The sequence below is a fragment of the Saccopteryx bilineata genome, chromosome 10, assembly GCF_036850765.1.
Source record: "Saccopteryx bilineata isolate mSacBil1 chromosome 10, mSacBil1_pri_phased_curated, whole genome shotgun sequence".
Lineage (NCBI taxonomy): Eukaryota > Metazoa > Chordata > Mammalia > Chiroptera > Emballonuridae > Saccopteryx > Saccopteryx bilineata.
In genome coordinates, this window is record NC_089499.1 from 7,206,325 (window position 1) to 7,229,576 (window position 23,252).

Consider the following 23,252-nt stretch of genomic DNA (forward strand, 5'->3'; position numbering starts at 1 on the left):
CAAAAATTGGGTACGACATCTCTAAAATGATAAGTCCAGGTTTATAGCAAGAATAACCAGATTTTGGTGTAGTTGTGGACAGTACAAACCACCCACAGAAAACTGAGACAGGAACCCCCAGATTTAGGCATCACAGAATTTGGAGTCAGAAGGAATAGGCTCGAGTTGTGTCTCCAGTTCCTGACTTTAAAGTTCACTCTCTTCCGCTGCCACGCATCACACAACCTTGAAAAGACACTATGCCCCGCCTTCCAACACACATTGTTATTTCATTATTAGCAAACAGAAAATAAAAAGTATCTTGTCCAGCCAGTTTCTCAGAAAAACTGTAGGAGTCACAGCAGGTAAAGTGGCCTTATTAATTTGCAAACTTTTGAGTAAGAAAAGGGTTATATTCTTTATTATTTGTTTTTACTCAGGGAAGGTTGGGGGGGGGGAATTACCTAGATACAAAATTTACCTGGAAAATGTATAGAAACATGCAGATAATACCAATCAGCCTGTACTGTAACATTTTTAGTAATTCAAGTAAGCTGTTTATAAATCCTCTATGGTTTTCATTTCAGTATTGTTATCAGTTACTAAATGTGAGCACCAAAGTAACAATGTCCTGGAAGATTAGGAATGTGGGCATGCGTGGGTGGTGTTTTGTCCCTTCCCGTTTCTCACTGTTGACTTAACTGTGCCACTGAACTTTCTAGTGACTGCCCTTCTTACCTCAGAGAAAAATACCAACTTTAAACATTTCACTGAAACGTTTTTGGTGCTTCTTCTTTAATAAAGGATCACTTGCAGAGAGTCGTTATGACCTTTTTCTCCTGGCATCTTCTAAAATTCTATTTTCAAGATCCTTTTTTTCTAATGCTTAATTATTCTAAGCAAATGAATGAAGCAATTTAATTGCATGAGACTGCAGTCACTCCAGATAACCCGAGGGAAGAACAAACTTGAGGTATTTAGACTTCGTGTCTTGATCAATGAGGGATCTCTGTGAGAGTTTGTCCTTCACGTCGAGTCTCCTCCTGTCCTACCGAAAGCTGCGTCATTCCCACGGCTCTTCGTCAGCATGAAGGGGGCGTTCCTGAACACTGTACTTGTGCTGGCCATCTCCGTGTGGGCTGCCTTTGCGGTTGGTGAGTTGCATGGCCTTTCTCTGCCTACCTTTTCTGCAGTATTGATCTATCCAGGTTCATGGGGAAGTTAGAGGTACGTGTGGAAGTAGCACTCAGTTTTTTTGGAAGCCTCATACCTCATGTTACAGCTGTAGAAACTGAAACCCAAAATCAGAAAGGAGGGGAGGAGGAATAGAGTTACATAGGAGTAACATTTCTAAATGTCATATGAATTAATGTAGTATAGATCTGAGTGAGGTACAGTCTGGTAAGTTAAAGATATGTGTGGGGCCTGACCCGTGGGGGTGCAGTGGATAAAGTGTCAACCTGGAACCCTGAGGTCGCTGGTTTGAAACCCTGGGCTTGCCCAGTAACATATGAGAAGCAACTACAAATTGCTGCTTCTCGCTCCCCTCCCTTCTGCCTTCTTTTCTCTCTCTCTCGCACTCTCCTTTCTCTAAAACCAATAAATGCAATCTTTTTTAAAAAAAATAAAGATCTCCACTTTACATGGGGGAAAGGGGCAGAAGCTGCCCAAGTCTTCAATTTTTTTGAGAGCGGTGGCAGGGGAGAGAGAGGGACAGGAGCATCAACTTGTTGTTCCACTTAGTTGTGCACCCATTGATTGCTTCTCATACATGCCCTGACCCGGGCTTGAACTGGCGACATCAGGGTTGAGTCAGAGCCCTCGTGATCCAGCAGGTGACCTCAGTGTTTCTGGACAATACTTTGCACCACTGACCCGGGCCCACGTCTCCACTGTAGAGGGCAGCATGCATCAGAGAGGAACTTCAGCCTCTTCTGATGGAATTCAAAGCTTCCTGTGTGCCAACCAGGGTCTCCCTTATCCTAACTTTTCCCTGAGGGCGGAAGACATAGCAGCAACCCTTCTGAAGCTGTTTTTGTCTTCCAGACTTCCCGCTTCCCACAGGCGAAGGGGCTAGCCTCCAAGAGACAAAGGTGAGTTCTGCTTCCTCGCTTCTCAAGAACAGTAATGGGGAGGAAATAAGTTTCCCTAATAGCCCCAGCTTCTTCTGGCGGCCAGGGGGACTGGCGTGGGAATAATAGCACCACAGCCCTCTTCCCATTCGTGATCCCAGGCAGTTCATACAACTCTCTTGTGGAGTAGAAGGCACGTATTTTGCATCATTAAATGGATGATGGGAGTCATGGCTCAAATTGGCTCAAACTGAGGTCTGCCTTATGCTATGGAGAACATCCAACTGGGGATATACTGAGACACACATCCTGCCTCTCCCACACGCCAAGGCCCCCAGCGTGGTCACTGTGTCCCCTTCCTTCCACATCCTAACTCTGCTGTGACAAGTTGCAGCCCACTGCTGTCTGAAACTCCACGCACAAGTCACTTAGTAATGTTCATAAGAAAATTCTAAACTGGAGAGATATTTCCCCCTCTGAAACCTAACAATTGTAATTTATGGTTGGTAGGACAAAGATTTTCATCCTCATAAGGAATGTATAAGTCAGACTGGGAAGTTCACAGGTTATATGTTATGTTACAAGGCATTGTTTTGTATTGTATATCGTTGGTGGTAAATGCCAGGGGTCAAACTCTTAGGCTTCTGAAGCCTAGTCCCTGAGCTCCTGGTCTAGTTCTCTTTACTCCTCCCTCCCACCCCCCACCCCCGATAATAGAGGACCCGGAGGAAGGCATCTAAAGCAATAATCTGTGTCTCACCCACCTTCAGGTCAAATGCATCAACAGTATAAATCAATGCTGGTTTCTCTCCTACATCAAGCCAAGTGAGCCCATATGTGGCAGTGATCAGGTTACCTACAATGGTGAATGCCACCTCTGCTTCAGAATTATGTAAGTCCTGATTCTATTCTCCCTTCTCTCCTGTCAGGAAGCTAAAGGTGGCCAACATAAGAATGACTTCCTTGCCTGACTGGGCAGTGGTGCAGTGGATAGAGCGTCAGACTGGGATGCAGAAGACCCAGGTTCGAGACCCGAGGTCGCCAACTTGAGCGCAGGCTCATCTGGTTTGAGCAAAAGCTCACCAGCTTGGACCCAAGGTCACTGGCTCGAGCAAGGGGTTACTCGGTCTGCTGTAGCCCCACGGTCAGGGCACATATGAGAAAGCATTTAATGAACAACTAAAGTGTCGCAATATGCAATGAAAAACTAATGATTGATGCTTCTTTTTTTTTTTAATTTTTTAATTTTTTACAGAGATGGAGAGTGAGTCAGAGAGAGGGATAGACAGGGACAGACAGACAGGAATGGAGAGAGATGAGAAGCATCAATCATTAGTTCTTCATTGCGCGTTGCAACACCTTAGTTGTTCATAGATTGCTTTCTCATATGTGCCTTAACCGCGGGCCTTCAGCAGACTGAGTAACCCCTTGCTGGAGCCAGCGACCTTGGGTTCAGGCTTGTGGGCTTTTCCTCAAACCAGATGAGCCCGCACTGAAGCTGGCGACCTCGGGGTCTTGAACCTGGGTCCTCTGCATCCCAGTCCGACGCTCTATCCACTGCGCAACCGCCTGGTCAGGCTGATTGATGCTTCTTATGTCTCCGTTCCTGTCTGTCTGTCCCTGTCTATCCCTCTCACTGACTCTCTCTCTGTCTCTGTAAAAATAAATAAATAAATAAATAAATAAATAAATAAATAAATATTTTTAATGTACATTCTCTCTCTAATACTCTGTATTTCTACTTAAATATTCAAGATTACTTTGAATTTTCTACATTTGATTTAAGGCTGAGTATGTTTTATACATTCAATCTTTGACAAAGATCTACATAGTAGATATTTTAAATATTAAAAAAGAATTCGCGCCTGACCTGTGGTGGTGCAGTGGATGGAGCGTCGACCTGGAAATGCTGAGGTCGCTGGTTCAAAACCCTGGGCTTGCCTGATCAAGGCACATATGGGAGTTGATGCTTCCAGCTCCTCCCCCCTTCTCTCTCTCTGTCTCTCTCTCCTCTCTCTCCCTCTCTGTCTCTCTCTCTCCTCTCTAAAAAATGAATTAAAAAAAAGAATTCGCTATTAGCAGAATGTTTCCCTTTCAAACTTAGCTAAAGATCATCAAGGAAAACTTAGTCATAAATTACAATATATCATAGGACAAAAATAATTATTGCAAAACATCATTTCTTTCAGAAATGAAAGGCTGAACATAACAAAACTTCATGATGGACCATGTGTAAGTAAAGTCACTTTTACTTTTCATTTTTTAGGAGTAAACCAAATATAGTTAAGAGCTCACTGTTGTAGAGCTTTCAATATTTCAAGCATACATAAAGTTAAAGCCAATATTATAAGAACTTCACATGCCACTCGTATAGATTCCGCAAGGTGCTAAGTGTCTGCCACATTGCTTTCTTCTATTATTTCTTTTTTCTTTGCTGAAGTTTATTAACACAAATCTCAGACTTCATGCCTTTTCACTCCTGCACACGTCAGCGTGTCTCTAAGAAATGTGAACATTTCCTTATAGACTGACAGTGCTGTTTTACACCTAATTAGTTCCTTGTCATCTTCTAACACATATTTCATGTTCAAATTTTCCCAGCCAGCCCAAAAATAACATCTTCTAGGAAAAGCAGTTTATTTTGGCCTAATAAGGGGATGAAGCATCAACCTAGAATGCTGAGATTGCCAGTTCAAAGCCCTGGGCTTGCCCGGTCAAGGCTTCCCGCTCCTACCCCTGCCTTTCTCTCTCTCTAACCGAGAGAAACAGGGACAGAGAGAGATAGAGAGAGGGGGACAGACAGACAGGAAGGAAGAGAGATAAGAAGCATCGATTCTTCATGGTGGCTCCTTAATTGTTCATTGATTACTTTCTCATATGTGCCTTGACTGGGGGGCTCAGCAGACTGAGTGACCCCTTGCTCAAGCCGGCGACCTCAGGAATTCGAACCTGGGTCGTCTGCATCCCAATCCAATGCTCTATTCTAATCCAATGCCACTGCCTGATCAGGCAAAAATCTTAAAAAAAAAAAAAAAAAAAAAAAAAAAAGAACATCTATTTCACCATTTTTCTTCCCTGCCATGTTTAATTTCTGGGATATTGTCCAAAGGCACTAAGTGGCAGTGGAAGGATATTCTGAGAGTGAATGGTCCAGTCCTTGCTTAGCCCTGCTCTAGCTATATATTATGTCTTTGAATTCAGGGGTCTTAGCTCAGCTGATACCATAGTGTTTTGAGGCATGAAAATGGGACTGACAAATCTTGGAAGAGAAAATAAAGAAGGTAGAGAGTAAATCAGATAAAAAGACAATTATATAATTTTGTAATAATTTTTTTTCTTTTCCAAGTGAGAGGAGGGGAGATACAGAGACAGATTTCCGCATGTGCCCCGACCAGAATCTACCCAGCGACCCCTGTCTGGAGCTGATGCTGTACCCATCTGGGGCCATGCTAACAACCAAACTATTTTTAGCATCTGAGGCAGAGGCTCCATGGAGTCATTCTCAGAGCCTGGGGCCAATAGACTTGAACCAATAAAGCCATAGCTGCAGGAGGGGGAGAGAGAGAGAAAGAAGGAGGAGGGGGTGGAGAAACAGATAGTTGCTTTTTCTATGTTCCCTGACTGGGAATCCAACCCAGTACATCCACACACCAGGCTGATGCTCTACCACTGAACCAACCCACCAAGGCCAATTTTGTAATAATTTTATGACAAGCCTGACCAGGTGGTGGCACAGTGGACAGAGTGTCGGACTGGGATGCAGAGGACCCAGGTTTGAGACCCCGAGGTCGCCAGCTTGAACACAGGTTCATCTGGTTTGAGCAAAGCTCACCAACTTGGACCCAAGGTCACTGGCTCGAGCAAGGGGTTACTCAGTCTGCTGTAGCCCCACGGTCAAGGCACATGTGAGAAAGCAATCAATGAACTACTAAGGTGTCACAACGAAAAACTGATGATTGATGCTTCTCATCTCTCTCCGTTACTGTCTGTCTGTCCCTATCTATCCCTCTCTCTGACTCTCTCTGTGTCTCTGTAAAAGAAATAATAATAATAATTTTATGACAATATCTTCTGACACAATCTCAATAACAAGTTCACAAGGTTCATCTGATTGACAGACTAGCATACATATTACTCACTTGATGATCTATAACTTGAATGTTCTCTATTTCCACTAAATAGAAATCATAAAGACTTTTCAGGCCCTGGCCGGTTGGCTCAGCGGTAGAGCGTCGGCCTGGCATGCGGGGGACCCGGGTTCGATTCCCGGCCAGGGCACATAGGAGAAGCGCCCATTTGCTTCTCCACCCCCCTCCCCTCCTTCCTCTCTGTCTCTCTCTTCCCCTCCCGCAGCTGAGGCTCCATTGGAGCTGGGATGGCCTGGGCGCTGGGGATGGCTCCTTGGCCTCTGCCCGGGGCGCTGGAGTGGCTCTGGTCTCGGCGGAGCGTCGCCCCCTGGTGGGCGTGCCGGGTGGATCCCGGTCGGGCGCATGCGGGAGTCTGTCTGGCTGTCTCTCCCCGTTTCCAGCTTCAGGAAAACAAACAAACAAACAAACAAAAAAAAGACTTTTCATGACATGGGGGTAATTTTACTGAAACCTCACATCATCTTTACTTCTGTCAGATTCTTTTGACTTGGGCTAATTCATAGAAAACCTTCTGAATTCCCTTCCTCTTATATCTGGGCCACATATTTATTCTCAAATAAACTTCTGGTCTTATGTCCATTTTAAACTTTTTTTTTCCGTTGATTTGAAAGAGAGAAGGGGGGGAGAGAGAGGCATCAACTCGTTGCTTAGCTGTTCCAGTTAGCTGTTTCATTTAGCTTTGCACTCGATGAGTTTCTTGTATATGCCCTGACCAGGGATCGAACCCACGATCTTGGTGCACTGGAATAAAACTTTAGCCACTAAGCCACCCAGCCAGGGCTATTTCAAACTTCTAACTTAAAAAAAAAGAAACACAAAACTTTTAAATTGGAAGATATTCACAAAATTGTGTCCAAAGGCTGTCTTCTGGCAGAATTTCTCTTTCCTTGGGGAAGTCAGTCTTTTGATCTATTCAGGCCTCCATATTCTGGAGGGCAATCTGCTTTACTTAGAATCCTCTGATTTTGCCTGGCCTGTGGTGGCACAGTAGATAGAGTGCCAACCTGGAACACTGAGATTGCCAGTTCAAACCCTGGGCTTGCTCGGTCAAGGCACACACAACAAGCAATCAATGAACAACTAAAGTGAAGCAACTATGAGTTGATACTTCTCACTACCCCTCTCCTCTCTCTGTAAAATCAATAAAATAAAAAATTTAAAAACAAAAAGTCCTCTGATTTAAATGATAATCTCATCCAAAAATACCTTCTCAGAAATATCAGAATGTCTGACCAAATATCTGGGTACCATAGTCCAGCCAAGGTGATATGTAAAATTAACCCTCACAAAGCCTGTACCTGGAACCACTTAGTCAGAAGACACCTGCAAAGTAGGTACTTTGAAAAAGCAATGAAGTTATTTTAGTCAAGCCTTTCCATTTTTGTCTGTTTATAAGATTATACTTCAGTCTGTCTAAGACAAAAATGAAGATACTATACTCATCAATTCAGGAGTGGGTTGAATCACAAACTATATATTAATACCCAGAGGGTTCTGAAATCCTGCTGGATGCATGAGGAGCCTACAACTCAATTTCCTTATAGCAGTAACACCCAATAGGAAAATAAAATTAAAAACAATACATCACTCACCTGCCCAGGTGATGGCACAGTGATAAAGTATTGACCTGGGACACCAAGAACCCAGGTTCAAAACACCGAGGTCACTGGCTTGAGTGTAGGGACACCGACTTGAGTGTGGGATCATAGAAATGACCTCATGGTCACTGGCTTGAGCCCAAAGTTGCTGGCTTGAGCAAGGCATCACTGGATTGGCTGGAGCCCTCAGGTCAGGGCACGTATGAACAACTCAAGTGCCACAACAATGAGTTGATGCTTCTCCTCTCTTCCTGTTTGTCCCTATCTATCTCTCTTTTTAAAAATTAAAAACAAACACAGAAACAATACATCACTCAAAAAAGGAACAAAAGGCCTGACCTGTGGTGGTGCAGTGGATAAAGTGTCAACCTGGAAATGCTGAGGTCACCGGTTCGAAACCCTGGGCTTGCCTGGTCAAGGCACATATGGGAGTTGATGCTTCCAGCTCCTCCCCCCTTCTCTCTCTCTGTCTCTCCTCTCTCTCTCTTTCCCTGTCTCTCCCTCTCCTCTCTAAAATGAATAAATAAAAATAAATAAATAAAAATAAAAATTAAAAAAAAAGGAACAAAAGCTATGAAGTATCTAGAAATTAACCTTTCTCATATACTTCCCAAAACTTTAAAACTCAACCAGAGGAGCCTGACCAGGCAGTGGCGCAGTGGATAGAGCGTTGGACTGGGATGCAGAAGGATTCAGGTTCGAGACCCCGAGGTCGCCAGCTTGAGCATGGGCTCAGCTAGTTTGAGCAAAGCTCACCAACTTGGACCCAAGGTCGCTGGTTTGAGCAAGGGGTTACTCGGTCTGCTGTAGTCCCCCCCTCATCAAGGCACATATGAGAAAGCAATCAATGAACAACTAAGGTGTCGCAACGAAAAACTGATGATTGATGCTTCTCATCTCTCTCCGTTCCTGTCTATCTGTCCCTATCTGTCCCTCTCTCTGACTCTCTGTTAAAAAAACAAACAAACCCCAAAACCTTAACCAGAGGATAGCTAAGATCATATGGAGAGAAAGTCCACACTTCTAGATTATGACTTAAGTTTTATGACTGCCCTCCACCTTTTCTGCCCCAAGGTCCCTCTGGGGTCCCAAAGGCACCCTCGTCATTAGCCTTCCTCTTCTCTGCCCACTTCCACTCTGTGCTTGTTTTCTTCTCCAATGAAATTAGAATGTCTCCAGTCTGCCTGACTTCATGGAACAATCGTTAGCATTCTTCCTGATGGACTGTGGGTGTCGTTACCAATGTAGTTTTTCTCTTAATTTTCTCAAATTTGATTTCTCTAAGCAGATTCTTCTTTTGCAGGAAAACTCCTGAATTTACCAAGAAAAATGATAGAATGTGTTGAATCCCCAGATGATCAAGTGAAACATGATGGTTGCCTCCTAAACTATATCCCTTCAGAGGAGAGCACTGGCACTGGAGGAAATCAACCGGATCAAACTCATTGGCTTGCTTCTTCAGTAAATGATTCTCAGCAGAAAATCTGGCTGGCAAACGTTTTTCTTGGTTAATAAGAATCTTTTTAAAATATCAGCTATTCTGTGTTCTCATCCCCAAACATGACTTGTGCCATGGGCTCCCTCTGTTCTTCTATAGATGGTGAGAAAATGACCACAGAAATCTCCACAAAGGAACAGGTGCCTCAAGAGCAGCAATATTTATAATATAAGGGCTTTGGCCATTGTTATGCTGAATAAATGTAAGGTGAGTGATATGGTTTTCAATACATCAGAGTCTGGTTTGAGAAATTTTATCCATACCATGAGATTCAGAATTTCATTCAAAGAAAACTTATTGAGCACAATACTTTGGAGCAGTGCCTACACTACTCCAAGGTTTCTAAATACTTACTAGCACTAACTCATTTAAGTTTCACAACAACCTTAAGTACAGCCTCATTTTATAGGCAAAGAAACAGAGGCTTAGAGTTTCACACAATCCACAGTAAGGATTTTATTAGAATGAATTACACAGATTCTAATAAATAACATTTGGTTATGGTCCTAGGGGAACTGATATATACACATGCACACATTAAACTGAGAAAGGATGAAGAAATACGACATGTGGATCCAGGGACTGAAAGCCAGGCTTATATAACTTGGCCTCTTCTTTCCTCCCTTATTTTGGGAACCAGTTGTCCACAGATCCTGCTGCTCTGTGTTGGAAATTTTGCTCTACCTTTTGGCAGGTATGGAGGATAAGTTTTATTCAAAGGAATGTTAAGATCTGATGATACGGCACAGAATGTAAAAAAGAGAGACCAGGTGGGAAATGTGGGCATCACAACATCCCTTGAAACTTGGTTATGATGGGACCAGAGCTTGAGGCATTTCAATGGCTTTTCAAATTACCTATGTTAAATATTGCCACTGTGTTTATAGGCAAGTGTTTTTATAAATGATTTTATAGAGCCCTGGCCGGTTGGCTCAGCAGTAGAGCGTCGGCCTGGCGTGCGGGGGACCCTGGTTCGATTCCCGGCCAGGGCACATAGGAGAAGCACCCATTTGCTTCTCCACCCCCCACCTCCTCCTTCCTCTCTGTCTCTCTCTTCCCCTCCCGCAGCCAAGGCTCCATTGGAGCAAAGATGGCCCGGGCGCTGGGGATGGCTCCTTGGCCTCTGCCCCAGGCGCTAGAGTGGCTCTGGTCGCTCGCGGCAGAGCAACGCCCCGGTGGGGCAGAGCATCGCCCCCTGGTGCCGGGTGGATCCCGGTCGGGCGCATGCGGGAGTCTGTCTGACTGTCTCTCCCCGTTTCCAGCTTCAGAAATAAAAATAATAATAATTTTATAGAGGTAAGGATGAATGAGTACCTTAGCCAATGCTAGTTACATGGTTCAGCAAAGGCACTGCCTTTGTGCAAGAACTATGGTTTTAACATGTGAGGACTAACATCTGGGAGGTACTGCAGTTGGTTGCAGTATGACCCTTAACTATGCCAACCCTGGTCTTGGTCTTAGCATAGACCCACTGCCTTCCCTTGTGGGGCATCTTCAGACCATAAGCAGCAGAGGGGACCTCAGGAAGCAGGCCTGACTGTGACATAGATTTGACTATCAGGAAGTATTTCCCTATATAGGCCTTTTAGATACCAGGGGCAAAACATTTGGCCCTTTACTACGTTCTGTAGCTAGTTCGACAAGCCAAGAGCTTTAAACCACAATTAAGTGGCACATATAATAAGGTACACAAGTGTGTAAGCACCAGACTTTTGTTAATCCCAGCCTAAGTAGCATGGAAAGGCTGTTCCAAATCCCATCCCTTACGCTGTTCTGAGCAAAACTCAAGGCCAAAGGACAAAACTAGAGGAACTCATGGTATTTTCTGCAGGGTTTAAGGATCCCTGCCCACCTACTAGTTTGCCAATTACTCTGGTTATAGTTTTATACTTCTGAAATTTACACAGCAGCTTCAATTATAAAAAGGTCGTAGCTTTTTATTTATAAAAAAGAAACAATGCCTTTAGTACAAATTAAATGTCATCATCTTAGACTGACGTAGAAAAAACACTCAATGAAATTACCACAGTCCCAAAGGTTAAGACAATGAGGAAAGCCGGTGCCTGGAACACTGTCTTGAGGAATCACATCTGCTCAGGAAGTCCAGGAAGAAAAGCGGAGCTTTCTAAACCTACTCTATCAGATTAGAAGCAGTGCAAAAATGAAAACAAGGAGAGATTTTTCTTGAGACAATCTTTTATTTTTTGAGAGAGAAAAAGAAGCATCAACTTGTTGTTCCACTTAGTTGTGCCATTGATTGCTTCTCATATGTGCCCTGACGAGGGCTTGAACTAGTGACCTTGGGGACCCAGGGGGGTCCTCCAACTCAAACTGGCACCCTCAGGATCCGGGTACTGGCGCTCCAGGACAGTGCTCTATCCACTGCACCACCGGCCAGAATAAGAGGCAAATATTAAAGAGGCTCATTTCTTCTTTCTGTAGCCTCTCAACAATAAAATGTTCGAAACTCAGTGAGCCTTCCGGAAAGGAACAGGAGAACAACAGAGAGAAAAATGCCAAAAGAGAAGTGTCTGAAAGAAATCTCCTCCTCACCAGACACATCCATAAGTTGAGGAATACATGGCAAAGGTTTCCTTTCTTACCGGGTCTCTGGGGAACAGACTTTATAAGCGAGAACAGCAGCTTCAGCCAAAAACAAAAAGAAACCTGGCAATAGAAATTCTCAACTGCAATGTATGGAGCCCCTTCCTTTCCGGGAGGCAGGTGTCCTGGGCCCAAATAACTCAACAGCAGAAGGCAGTGACTGAAGACTATCAACAGGGACCAGAGGAAGCTATGTCATGAGAGCCCACCTCAAAGCAGCCCTGGGGCCCCAAATTCCTCAGCGACATGTTCAAGACCCTTAGGACTCGTTTCCCTCACGCCCTATGTACTCCAGGACCCCAGCCAAGAAGCCTGCCTCGCCAACCGCCATATTAGCTGTGTTCCCCGGTGTCTATGTTTTCGCTCCGCGCCCAGTGTTTCCACGCTGCCCGCCTCTGTCCTTGCGATCGAGCGCGCCTCTGACAAGCCCTGGGCACCAAACGTTCGACACAAAGAATGGCAGAGTCGGGCCAGGTGCACGCCGGTGGCCCCACTGGCGGGCCCCGCCCTCTGCCAGGCTGCGACCCTGGACCGCCCACCCGGTCCCGAGGACCCCCTCCCGCAGGAGAGCGTCCTGGCGGGCCGGGCCGAGTGCTGGAGAGAGACAAGGACCACTGGCAGGCGACCCTGCTGCTGCAAGCTGTCTCTGCCTCCGCCTTCAGCCCCGCTGGGCCCGACGACGTGCTCAACCCCAGAGCCCACACGCCGCCTCGCTCCGCTTCCGGCTTGGCTCGCGGTCCCACGGCAAGGACCCCAGGGGGACTGCCCGCCGGCCGCCTGAAGGACCCCGCTCGGGCGCACGGGTTAGCTAGCACGGCGCCTGGTGGCCGAGCGACGCGGCTGGAGGACTAGGTGAATCCGGACCCGGACTCCGGACTCCAGACTCCAGCTGGACCGGGGTTCTGAGGAGCCCAGAATCTGTCGTTGACTTAGTCCCGGGGTACAGGCGGTAGGGGTCGCGCGGCTGCCGGCCTGGAGAAATGGAGGCGAACCGGGTAGAGGGGACAGTGTCAAGAGATGAGCTTGGGATCCTGGGAGTCTGGGGGGCGGAGCTCAGGTGTTGGGGACTCGAGGCTGAGATGAAGGCTTGAGGGTCCACGACGCACTTGCAAGGACCGGGGCCTTGGAATGTGCCTTCCGGAAGCAGAGGATTAGTTGCCTCAGTTGTGGAGGCAAATACCCAGGCAGCTTCTAAAATTGGTAATTCATTATTTTTATTTTTATTTTTTTTACAGAGGCAGAGAGAGAGAGGGATAGACAGGGACAGACAGGAACGAAGAGAGATGAGAAGCATCAATCATTAGTTTTTTGTTACAAATCGCGACATCTTAGTTGTTCATTGATTGCTTTCTCATATGTGCCTTGACTGCGGGCCTTCAGCAGCCTGAGTGACCCCTTGCTGGAGCCAGCAACCTTGGGTCCAAGCTGGTGAGCTTTTTGGTCAAACCAGATGATCCCGAGCTCAAGCTGGTGACCTCGGGGTCCTCGGCAACCCAGTCCGACGCTCTATCCACTGCGCCACCGCCTGGTCAGGCTAAAATTTGTAATTCTATGATGGAGTGACCTATAAGTCTAGCAAGTTTGTCGACTGGTCATCATTTGTTATAAACCAAGTACCACCGCAGCCATAGCTTGTATTAGGAAAGGAACCACGCCCTCCCCTGGAGACCACTAGCAGCCTGGCCTTGGAATAGCTGGATCAGGTTCATTGATTAATTTCGTTGAACAAATACGTTGCTAGCGAGCTATGTGCTAGGTAGGCACTGTACATAGGTACGAAGGATATGATGGTGAACAAAACAGACCCCTGTTTTCATGGAGCTGACCTTCTAGCGGGGAAGACATAACTGAAGAACATGTGCAAAGAGCCATGAGCTTTCTCTGCAGAGGGGCGCTAAGATCTAGTAGGCGAGTAAGAGGAAGCACATTCTGGCTGCGAAAACCTCTCACCCAAAAGCTGTCAGGCCAGAAAGTCTTGGCTCTGTAAGGCACATGAGGCTGGAGCAAAGAAAGCTTAGGAATGTGCGGTTGGAGATAAGGCTAGAGAGGTATGCAGCGTTCAGATGATGCAAAGCCTAGTAGGCCACGATAAGGATTTGGGGTTTTACTGTAGAAGCATGGCATACTTGAAAGGGTCAAGGAGGGGAATGATAAGTAGATTTGCATTTTTTTTTTTTCCTTTTTTTGTACTTTTCTGAAGCTGGAAACGGGGAGAGACAGTCAGACAGACTCCCGCATGCGCCCAACCGGGATCCACCCGGCACGCCCACCAGGGGCGACGCTCTGCCCCTCCGGGGCGTTGCTCTGCCGCGACCAGAGCCACTCTAGCGCCTGGGGCAGAGGCCAAGGAGCCATCCCCAGCGCCCGGGCCATCTTTGCTCCAATGGAGCCTTGGCTGCGGGAGGGGAAGAGAGAGAGAGGAAGGAGGGGGTGGGGGTGGAGAAGCAGATGGGCGCTTCTCCTATGTGCCCTGGCCGGGGAATCGAACCCGATGCTCTACCGCTGAGCCAAGCGGCCAGGGCCTAGATTTGCATTTTTAATTCTCTGACTGCTATGTGGAGAACAGATAGTAGAGCAGGGGTCCCCAAACTTTTTACACAGGGCGCCAGTTCACTGTCCCTCAGACTGTTGGAGGGCCGGACTATAAAAAAAAACTATGAACAAATCCCTATGCACACTGCACATATCTTATTTTAAAGTAAAAATACAAAACGGGAACAAATACAATATTTAAAATAAAGAACGAGTAAATTTAAATCAACAAACTGACCAGTATTTCAATGGGAACTATGCTCCTCTCACTGACCACCAATGAAAGAAGTGCTCCTTCTGGAAGTGCAGTGGAGGCCAGATAAATGGCCTCAGGGGGCCGCATGCGGCCCGCGGGGCCGTAGTTTAGGGACCCCTGTGGTGGCATGAGTAGAAACTGGGAGACCACAGAGGAGACTGTTGCAGAAATGTAGGGAGGGCGGATATTCTCTTGGACTTGCACAATGTCTTGGCCTCCGGTGATGGTGGTTGAGAGGAGTGAATTGTATGGCTTTGCGATGTATCAGTTAGGTAAAATTGCCAGACTTTAGTGATGGTGTGGATTTGGAAGGTGAGAGAGAGGAGATGTCAAGGATGTCTCTCCCTGGATATATGGTGAAGATCCACCACCTGAGATATTAAGGAGAATGGGTTGGCTGATCTTGTACTGGTTGGTTAGACTGGGCTTAACTTTGTAGTCTGAATGGAGCATCAAGCTGAAAGCTGTAGAAAGGACATGAGTAGAAGAGATGTTGGCGTAGTTTCTTCACTTGAGCCAGACCCTAACACCGCCTTTAATGTGATTGTCAGGCTACTTTGGGACTAAGAGAAACGAGAGTGTTGGCCAGACTGCCCTTGTGTGTTCTCTATTTGTTGGCAAATTTTGGGGTTCCATCAGATAATCTTTTGAGACCTAGTCCTTAGTCCTGCAGAGATGACCAGTATCTCACATGTAAATATTGAATTTCACAATAGAATTTCACAATTGGAAGAGACCTCAAATTCACTTAGTCCAGGCAGGGTATAAAATACTTTTATGGGCCCTGGCCGGTTGGCTCAGCGGTAGAGCGTCGGCCTGGCGTGCGGGGGACCCGGGTTCGATTCCCGGCCAGGGCACATAGGAGAAGCGCCCATTTGCTTCTCCACCCCCACCCCCTCCTTCCTCTCTGTCTCTCTCTTCCCCTCCCGCAGCCAAGGCTCCATTGGAGCAAAGATGACCCGGGCGCTGGGGATGGCTCCTTGGTCTCTGCCCCAGGCGCTAGAGTGGCTCTGGTCTCGGCAGAGCGACGCCCCTCCAGGTGGATCCCGGTCGGGCGCATGCGGGAGTCTGTCTGACTGTCTCTCCCCGTTTCCAGCTTCAAAAAAAAAAAAAAATACTTTTATGTTCTTTCTATTAGTTCCACAATTATTTATTGAGTTCTTCCAGTGTGTTAGACACTGGAAATGCAAATATGAATAGAAAAGACTACATAGGTTCATTTAGCTGATAAAATTGACCAAGCACTCTTGTGCCAGATACTGTTTCAGCCGCTTCACATACAGCATGGTTACAAGTCCCTGAACTTGGGAGTTACACGACTGGAAGCTTTGCCATTGAGGACAGCTGAGTGTATTAAAGGGTTTGATTTGGGCAGAAAAAATCCTAACCTATCTATAAGAGTAGATAAGAGACTATGTATCCAGCAGACTTTTGGAGATTTTCTTTTTATTGATTGATTTCCTTTTCTTTTTTTTTTTTTTTTTAGAGAGAGAGAGGAGAGAGGGTAGGGGAGGTGCAGTAAGCATCAACTCATACTTCTTATATAAGCCTTGATTGGGCAAGGTTTCAAACCAGTGACCTCAGAATTCTAGGTTGACACTTTATCCACTGTGCCACCACAGGTCAGGCTCAAGCAGACTTTTTGGTATCCTGCCAACATTCCAGTTCTTGTCCATCCAATCTTCGAATTCTAGAATTGATGGAAAAGCACTATAGGATAGAGGGCCTTTGGAGTGGAAAGGCTTATTCTACCCTGTGGTCTGGCTGTTGAGAAGTAAGTTGTAAATACTCTGTAAAACACAAAGGACAGTTAGGAATTGAAAGAATATTGGGAGATACGGGTAGTGTTAAAATTTGAATTTCTCGCCTGACCAGGCAGTGGCGCAGTGGATAGAGCGTCAGACTGGGATGCAGAGGACCCAGGTTCGAGACCCCGAGGTCACCAGCTTGAGCGCAGGCTCATCTAGTTTGAGCAAAACTCACCAGCTTGGACCCAAGGTCGCTGCTGTAGCCCCACGGTCAAGGTACATATGAGAAAGCAATCAATGAACAACTAAGGTGCCACAACGAAAAACTGATGATTGATTCTTCTTATCTCTCTCCGTCCCTGTCTGTCTGTCCCTGTCTATCCCTCCCTTTCTCTGAATCTCTCTCTGTCTCTAAAAAAAAAAACACAAAAAAAATCTTGAATTTCTCCTGACTAATTTATCCGGCCCCCGCCGCACTTCTGGAAGGGGCACCTCTTTCATTGGTGGTCAGTGAGAGGAGCACTGTATGTGGTGGCCCTCCAACAGTCTGAGGGACAGTGAACTGGCCCCCTGTGTAGAAAGTTTGGGGACCCCTGATAAGGTATTATTCCACAGGGCAACCTGAGTGCCCCCATTACCACTCCCCTCAACCCCATGAGCACAAGTGAACCATTAAACAAAACAGTATATAAGTGTGTACAGTAACAATGTATAAAATCTTCCTTTGTAACTGTCATGTGCTTTATGTGTGTCAGGAGTGAGAGCACTGATTTTCTTGTAAAGCTTCAGGCTCCAGAGAAGGAAGGGTGGGAAATACAGCTCTGATGTGTCCCTAGTCCACTCTGATGGCAGGAGCAAGATGGCTCCGACCTTGCAAAGCCCTCCAGAGAAGGAAGGGTGGAGAGTACAGCTCTGATGTGTCCCTAATCCACTCTAATGGCAGAAGCAAGATGGCCCCGATCTTGCAAAGCCTTCCAGAGAAGGAAGGGTGGAGAGTACAGCTCTGATATGTCCCTAATCCACTCTGATGGCAGGAGCAAGATGGCCTCGGTCTTGCGAAGCCCTCAGGCTCTCCAGCTTACTCTGGCCCTGATCAAACCTGATGCAGTTGCTCACCCACTGATTCTGGAGGTAAGAACGAACCCTAAACTTCTACCATATGCCCTGGGTATTATTCTGTCCCAGGTGCCATAGGGCCCCTTGTGAAGACTGACAGCGCAGTCCTGTGCTGATACCATGGAGGCAAAGCTAGGAGCCATGCGCTCAGTCCCTAAGAAGACTAAAATTCTATTGGAGAATTGGGGCAGATAAAAATATATAAGAAAGAACCCAGTACAATAATAAGAGGAACCAAACCTCATGACAGTGTATGTGTGTTCATTTTCTATTGCTGCATAAAAGTTACCACAAACTTAGTAGCTTAAAACAATGCTTGTTTATTATTTCATAATTCTAGAGTTTGAAGTACAGGAGGCTCAGCTGGATTCTTTTCTTAGGGTCTCTCATGGCCAAAGTCAAGGTATCAGCTGACGGCCCCTATCTGGAGGGTCTGGGGAAGAAACATGATTTGGGTCATTGACAAAATTCAGTTCCTATAAGTATAGGACTGAGTCCCCATGTCCTTGCCTTTAGGCAGGGACTGCTCTCAGTGTCTGGAAACCACTCACATTCCTCATTAGATGACGCACTCCATCTTCAAAACAGTAACAGTGCATCTGAATGCTTCAAATCCCCCTGACTTCTTTGGCTCCCAGCCAGATACAACTCTGCTTTTAATGTTTATTTTTTTTAATGTTTTTTTATTTTATGTATTCATTTTAGAAAGGAGAGAGAGAGAGAGTGGGAAGAGAGACAGAGACAGAGAGAGAGAAGGGGGAGGAGCAGGAAGCATCAACTCCCATATGTGCCTTGACCAGGCAAGCCCAGGGTTTCGAACCGGCGACCTCAGCATTACTAGGTCAACGCTTTATCCACTGCACCACCACAGGTCAGGCACAACTCTGCTTTTAAAGAGTTCCTGTGATTAATTGGGCACATCTGGATAATTCCCTTTTGATTAAAGCAAAGTCAACTGATAGCAACCTTAATTACACCTGCAAAATCCCTTTTGTCACGTCATGTAACAGTCATTTTGCAGGATAGTCACAGTCCTGTAGATTCAGGGAAGGACACTGGTGGGGCTGAGGAGGGGTCATTTTAGCATTCTGCTTCAATAGTTCGGTAGGAAGCAGCTGAGCAGCACTGCTCAGTAAGCCCGCTGCGGTGCAGAGGAGACCAGGGTCATCAGGAGCAGTGGCTGCAAGTGTTGGGTCTAGGCCAGGTCTCAAAGGAAGGGTGGGCTTCGGGCAGTGCCCAGAAGAAGAACAGGTGTTCCACAGAAGGGAGACGCTGAGGCAGACAGGAGTGGTGGGTCTGAGGGCCACAGGGGCGCCGGGCTGGTGGGACTAGAGAACTGGAAGGGGAGGCAGGCAAGGAAACGCAGCCTTGCGCACTGGAGTGAAGTGGTCGCCCTTCATTCCACAAAGAATAGGAACTGGCCTGACCTGTGGTGGCGCAGTGGCTAAAGCGTCAACCTGGAAATGCTGAGGTCGCCGGTTCAAAACCCTGGGCTTGCCTGGTCAAGGCACATAGGGGAGTTGATGCTTCCAGCTCCTCCCCCCTTCTCTCTCGCTGTCTTGCTCTCCTGTCTCCCCCTCTCTGTCTCTCTCCCCTCTAAAAATGAATAAATAAATAAAATTAAAAAAAAAAAGAATAGGAACTATGTGAAAGCCTCTGACCGGAGTGTGACCTAAATTGTGATGATTTTGACTTATTAAGTGTGATGATACAGAGAGTGGGAGAAATGCAAGGCAGGACCACTATCAAGAGACTTTTATGATGGTCTTCGTGGTGGGTCCTCTGGGCTTGAGCTCAAGGGGCTGTCGGAATGGAGGGACAGACACGGCACTTCCTGCCCTTCTCACCAAGGCTCACTCTCTGGTTGTGTGACCGAGGGTCTCTACCTCACCCACCTTCTACCCTTCTGACCCACCGATGGGTAGACCCTCAAGTCCTGGGCTCCAAAGCATTTTCGTTATTCTTTTGGTCAGCCTGAGTGTCCTGCTCATTCAAACAGCCCTTCTGACTGATTTTTATCTTGGCGGTGGTGTTATCCAGGCTGTTCATCAGCAGATTCTGAGTAACAAGTTCCTTATTGTACGAATGAGAGAGCTTGTGTGGAGAAAAGAAGATTGCCAGAGGTTCTACCAAGAGCATGAAGGTAGGATCCACAGCCTTCTGAATGGGAGGCTTCTCTGCCCCAAGAGGCGTGCAAGAGAGATTTTACTTGGACACATGAGGGCATGCTGTCTACTACCAACTGTAAATTATAGCCAGTCTAAAGTCTCTACACAAAGTTTTCATGATTATCAGGGTTTTCGTTTGTTTTTAACACTTTCTAGGAAGGTTCTATTTCACAGTCCCAACCAGAAACTTAGTTTTATATCCTCATAATATCAGAGGTTAAAATTTAGTGACTGTTTACTTGGTCAGACATTGTCCTAATGCTAATGGTTTCATGTAACTTTCCCAACAGCCCTGTGAAGTACGTATTGCTATGTCCCCAGTATAGAGATTAGGAAACTGAGTTAGGAAGTTAATGACTCACCCAGAATTGCACAGGTTGTAAGTGGCAGAGCCTGGACTCAGACCCAGGTATATCAGACTCCAAGGTCCTTGTTCTTTGCTCTAAAACAGTTTTTATTCCACGTTAGGAGGCAGAAGTATGGAAGTTTCTCTCGGGCACCAGTGTCTTGACGAAGGTACTCTCTCTTTGCAGGGCGATTTTTCTATCAGCGGCTGGTGGAGTTCATGGCCAGGTACTTCTCATTTTGGTTTCAGCATGTTTATCTACTGAGACATCTCTCCCTCTAAATAGATTCATTAATTTCATTCGTCACTCTTTTATTTATTTATTTTTTAATATTTTATTTATTGATTTTTAGATAGAGGGGAGAGAGAGAGAGAGAAGGGGGAGGAGCAGGAAGCATCAACTCCCATATGTGCCTTGACCAGGCAAGCCCAAGGTTTCGAACCGGCAACCTCAGTGTTCCAGGTCGACGCTTTATCCCACTGCGCCACCACAGGTCAGGTCTCATTCGGCACTCTTTTAAAGTTGTAATGAGTATCCAGTGTCTGAAGAAACATGGACTTGGGGCTCTGGTCAAGCCAGCACTGAGCTGGGGCCACCTGACCCCTGGTAGTTACTGATCAAGTGGCTGTAGAAGAGTATTGTTGAATGCTGCCTAGCAACTCCACTGATCTCTGTGGCTTTCTTGGACATCAGCAGCAGCTCTCTGTCACCTATTTGAAGCAGCATTGGTAGCCAGCTAGAAAGGCAAGGAAACTCTCAGGGTGTCCAGTGCACCTGTATCCGTATCCTGCTTACAGCGTGCCCTCCGGGCCCGATAGCCAGAGTCCTGACACACACTCCTTTGTTCACAGTGGGCCAATCCGAGCCTACATCCTTGCCCACAGGGATGCCATTCAGCTCTGGAGGACGCTGATGGGACCCACCAGAGTGTTTCGAGCACGCCACGTGGCCCCAGATTCAATTCGTGGGAGTTTTGGCCTCACTGACACCCGCAACACCACCCATGGCTCCGGTGAGTCTGTGTCCATAGCCACAAATAAGGGGGGATGGTTTGAGTGGGTGGGCAGGCCAGATGGTGGCATTGAGCTCCTTCCAGTGAGCTTTTTTTCCAGAATGTGCTTCTGGCCTTTTGTGCCATCTTTATGGGCCAGGTGAGGCCCCAAGACTGAGGAGCAGACAGGAGCAGTAGAGGCCCAGATTCTGCACATGATTCCACTGCCTCTTGCCCCCATTCTGCACTCCCTGCTAGGATCCTTTCTCTATCCTACCTCCTCTTACAGACTCTGTGACTTCAGCCAGGAGAGAGATTGCAGCCTTCTTCCCTGACTTCAGTGAGCAGCGCTGGTATGAGGAGGAGGAGCCCCAGCTGCGCGGCGGCCCTGTGCGCTCCAGTCTGGACGGGGCGTCCACTGCGCGGCCTGAGGCAGGCCTGTCAGTCTGTGAAGGCTGGTGGCATTGTTAGCCTTCCTGTCCAGAGCATCCTCCCAGGACCAGGGAGGGCTCATGGCGCCCTCTCTGCGAGGCACCACCACCTATCCGAGGGCCTGGCTCCTCACCGGCACCGCCTTCAGGATCTAACTCTATCTACCTCTTCACCGGAATGTTCTTGGGTGGTTCAGAGGGATGATAGTTCCTCTTTTTTCCCTGAAAACTATTCATCCTTTTTCAAGGACGAGCTTGCCTAACTGACTCTGCAATGACTCTGAATGAGCCACAGTTGGCCTTCTTCCACAATGCAGGCAGTATTCTGAATCCTCACTGCTGGGAGAACTGCCCTGTGTGCCTTCTCTCCACTCTTCACTGGAGTGATTAAACCTGTCCTGAAACCGAGTTCCGCCCTGTGCTACCCGAACAAAGAAGTGTGTAGGGATCTCCCAGGAGGTTCACACACGCACAGTGTGCAGCTTAGGTTGTGCGTAAAGGCACCCGGCAACAGAGCTCAGTGTGGGCTCAGATCCATGCTGTGCATCTGACACAGGGCTCCGTCCTGGAGGAACGGGCAGCTTTGATTTGAACAAAGGTGTGTCTTCCCGGTAGAGGCATATGATTCACTTTTTTTCTGAGGTGCACAAAGCCACTAAAGGTAGTCTTGCCTTTGTTGTAGCTGAGGGTGACAGTTGTCAATTGCTGCATGATGAGTCACCTCAAAATTTTTTGGCTTAATGCCTTAGCTGGATAGCTCAGTTGGTTAGAGCATTGTCCCGAAGCACAGAGGTTGCTGGTTTGATCCCTGATCAGGGCACATTCAGGAACAGATTGATGTTCTTGTCTCTCTCTCTGTCTCTCTCCCCCTCCTCTCTTGCTAAAATCAATTAAAAATTTTTTACATTCAGTGGCTTAAAAGAATAATGATTTATTATGTGTCGATTGGCTGGGTGATTCTGCTGATCTCACTTGGACTCACTCATGTGGCTGCATTCAGCAACTGGGCCCAACATAGTCTTTTATCTTGAGCTTCTTCATGGCATGGTTGTTTCAGGGTTCTAAGAAGACAGGCCCCCATTCACAAGCTTATGAAGCTTCTGCTTGTGTCATGTTTGCTAATATCCCATTGGCCAAAGCGAGTCACATGGCCAAGCACAGAATCCAATTGGTAGTGGCCTGCTAAAGGCATGGATACTGTAATCACTGGGGTTATAACCATGACAATCTACAACACTGGGAATAGTGAGGGGCCTTAAAATGATATAGAACTTATAAAACAAATATTTGTGCCCTGGCCGGATAGCTCAGTTGGTTGGAGCATTGTCCCAAAGCACAGAGGTTGCCAGTTCAATCCCCGGTCAGGACACATACAGGAACAGCTTGATGTTCCTGTCTCTGTGTCTCCCTCTTTCCCTGACTCTCTGTAAATAATAATAATAATAATAATAAAAATATTAGCACAAGCCAATAAAGGAAATGAAGAAATAGAACAGGAAGGTCCAGGTCGAAATTCCAGGTTCAAGGTATAGTAATGGTCCAGGTCCCAGTCCAGATCCAATGGCCACGTCTCATGTCAGGTACAAAGTTGCAGGTCGAATTCATGTCTAAGTTGCGGGTTCAATGTCTAGAGCTAGGTCAAAGTTCAGGACAAGTTCATGTCCAGATCCAGGGTCCAGGTATGAAGTCCAAGTCCTATTAGAAGTTCAGGTTCAAGATCCATATTTGCAGTTAAGGTCCAAATCCATATTTATAAGCAAAGAC

The 23,252-nt window shown here is 46.7% G+C and overlaps 2 protein-coding genes across 12 annotated transcripts; both read left to right on the forward strand.

The window, feature by feature from the left end:
* Positions 1-280: 280 nt before the first annotated feature.
* Positions 281-9,490, forward strand: SPINK8 (serine peptidase inhibitor Kazal type 8 (putative)). 2 transcript variants are annotated; one of them, XM_066244937.1, is made up of 6 exons: positions 281-344; positions 1,038-1,133; positions 2,026-2,072; positions 2,822-2,943; positions 4,241-4,283; positions 9,101-9,490. In XM_066244937.1, the coding sequence occupies exons 2-6, from the start codon at positions 1,067-1,069 to the stop codon at positions 9,110-9,112; spliced, it is 291 nt and encodes a 96-aa protein (XP_066101034.1). In that variant the 5' UTR covers positions 281-344; positions 1,038-1,066; the 3' UTR covers positions 9,113-9,490. The 2 variants fall into 2 exon arrangements, 1 of the variants encoding a protein (XP_066101034.1); XR_010727292.1 differs by lacking the exon at positions 281-344 and having other exon boundaries at positions 702-1,133; positions 9,101-9,304; positions 9,395-9,472.
* Positions 9,491-11,505: 2,015 nt separating this feature from the next.
* Positions 11,506-22,399, forward strand: NME6 (NME/NM23 nucleoside diphosphate kinase 6). 10 transcript variants are annotated; one of them, XM_066244685.1, is made up of 7 exons: positions 11,506-12,848; positions 16,310-16,461; positions 17,470-17,566; positions 19,592-19,694; positions 20,253-20,292; positions 20,918-21,078; positions 21,347-22,399. In XM_066244685.1, the coding sequence occupies exons 3-7, from the start codon at positions 17,477-17,479 to the stop codon at positions 21,526-21,528; spliced, it is 576 nt and encodes a 191-aa protein (XP_066100782.1). In that variant the 5' UTR covers positions 11,506-12,848; positions 16,310-16,461; positions 17,470-17,476; the 3' UTR covers positions 21,529-22,399. The 10 variants fall into 10 exon arrangements, with proteins under 10 accessions (XP_066100782.1, XP_066100784.1, XP_066100785.1 ...); XM_066244687.1 differs by having other exon boundaries at positions 11,506-12,839; XM_066244688.1 differs by having other exon boundaries at positions 11,506-12,751.
* Positions 22,400-23,252: the final 853 nt, after the last annotated feature.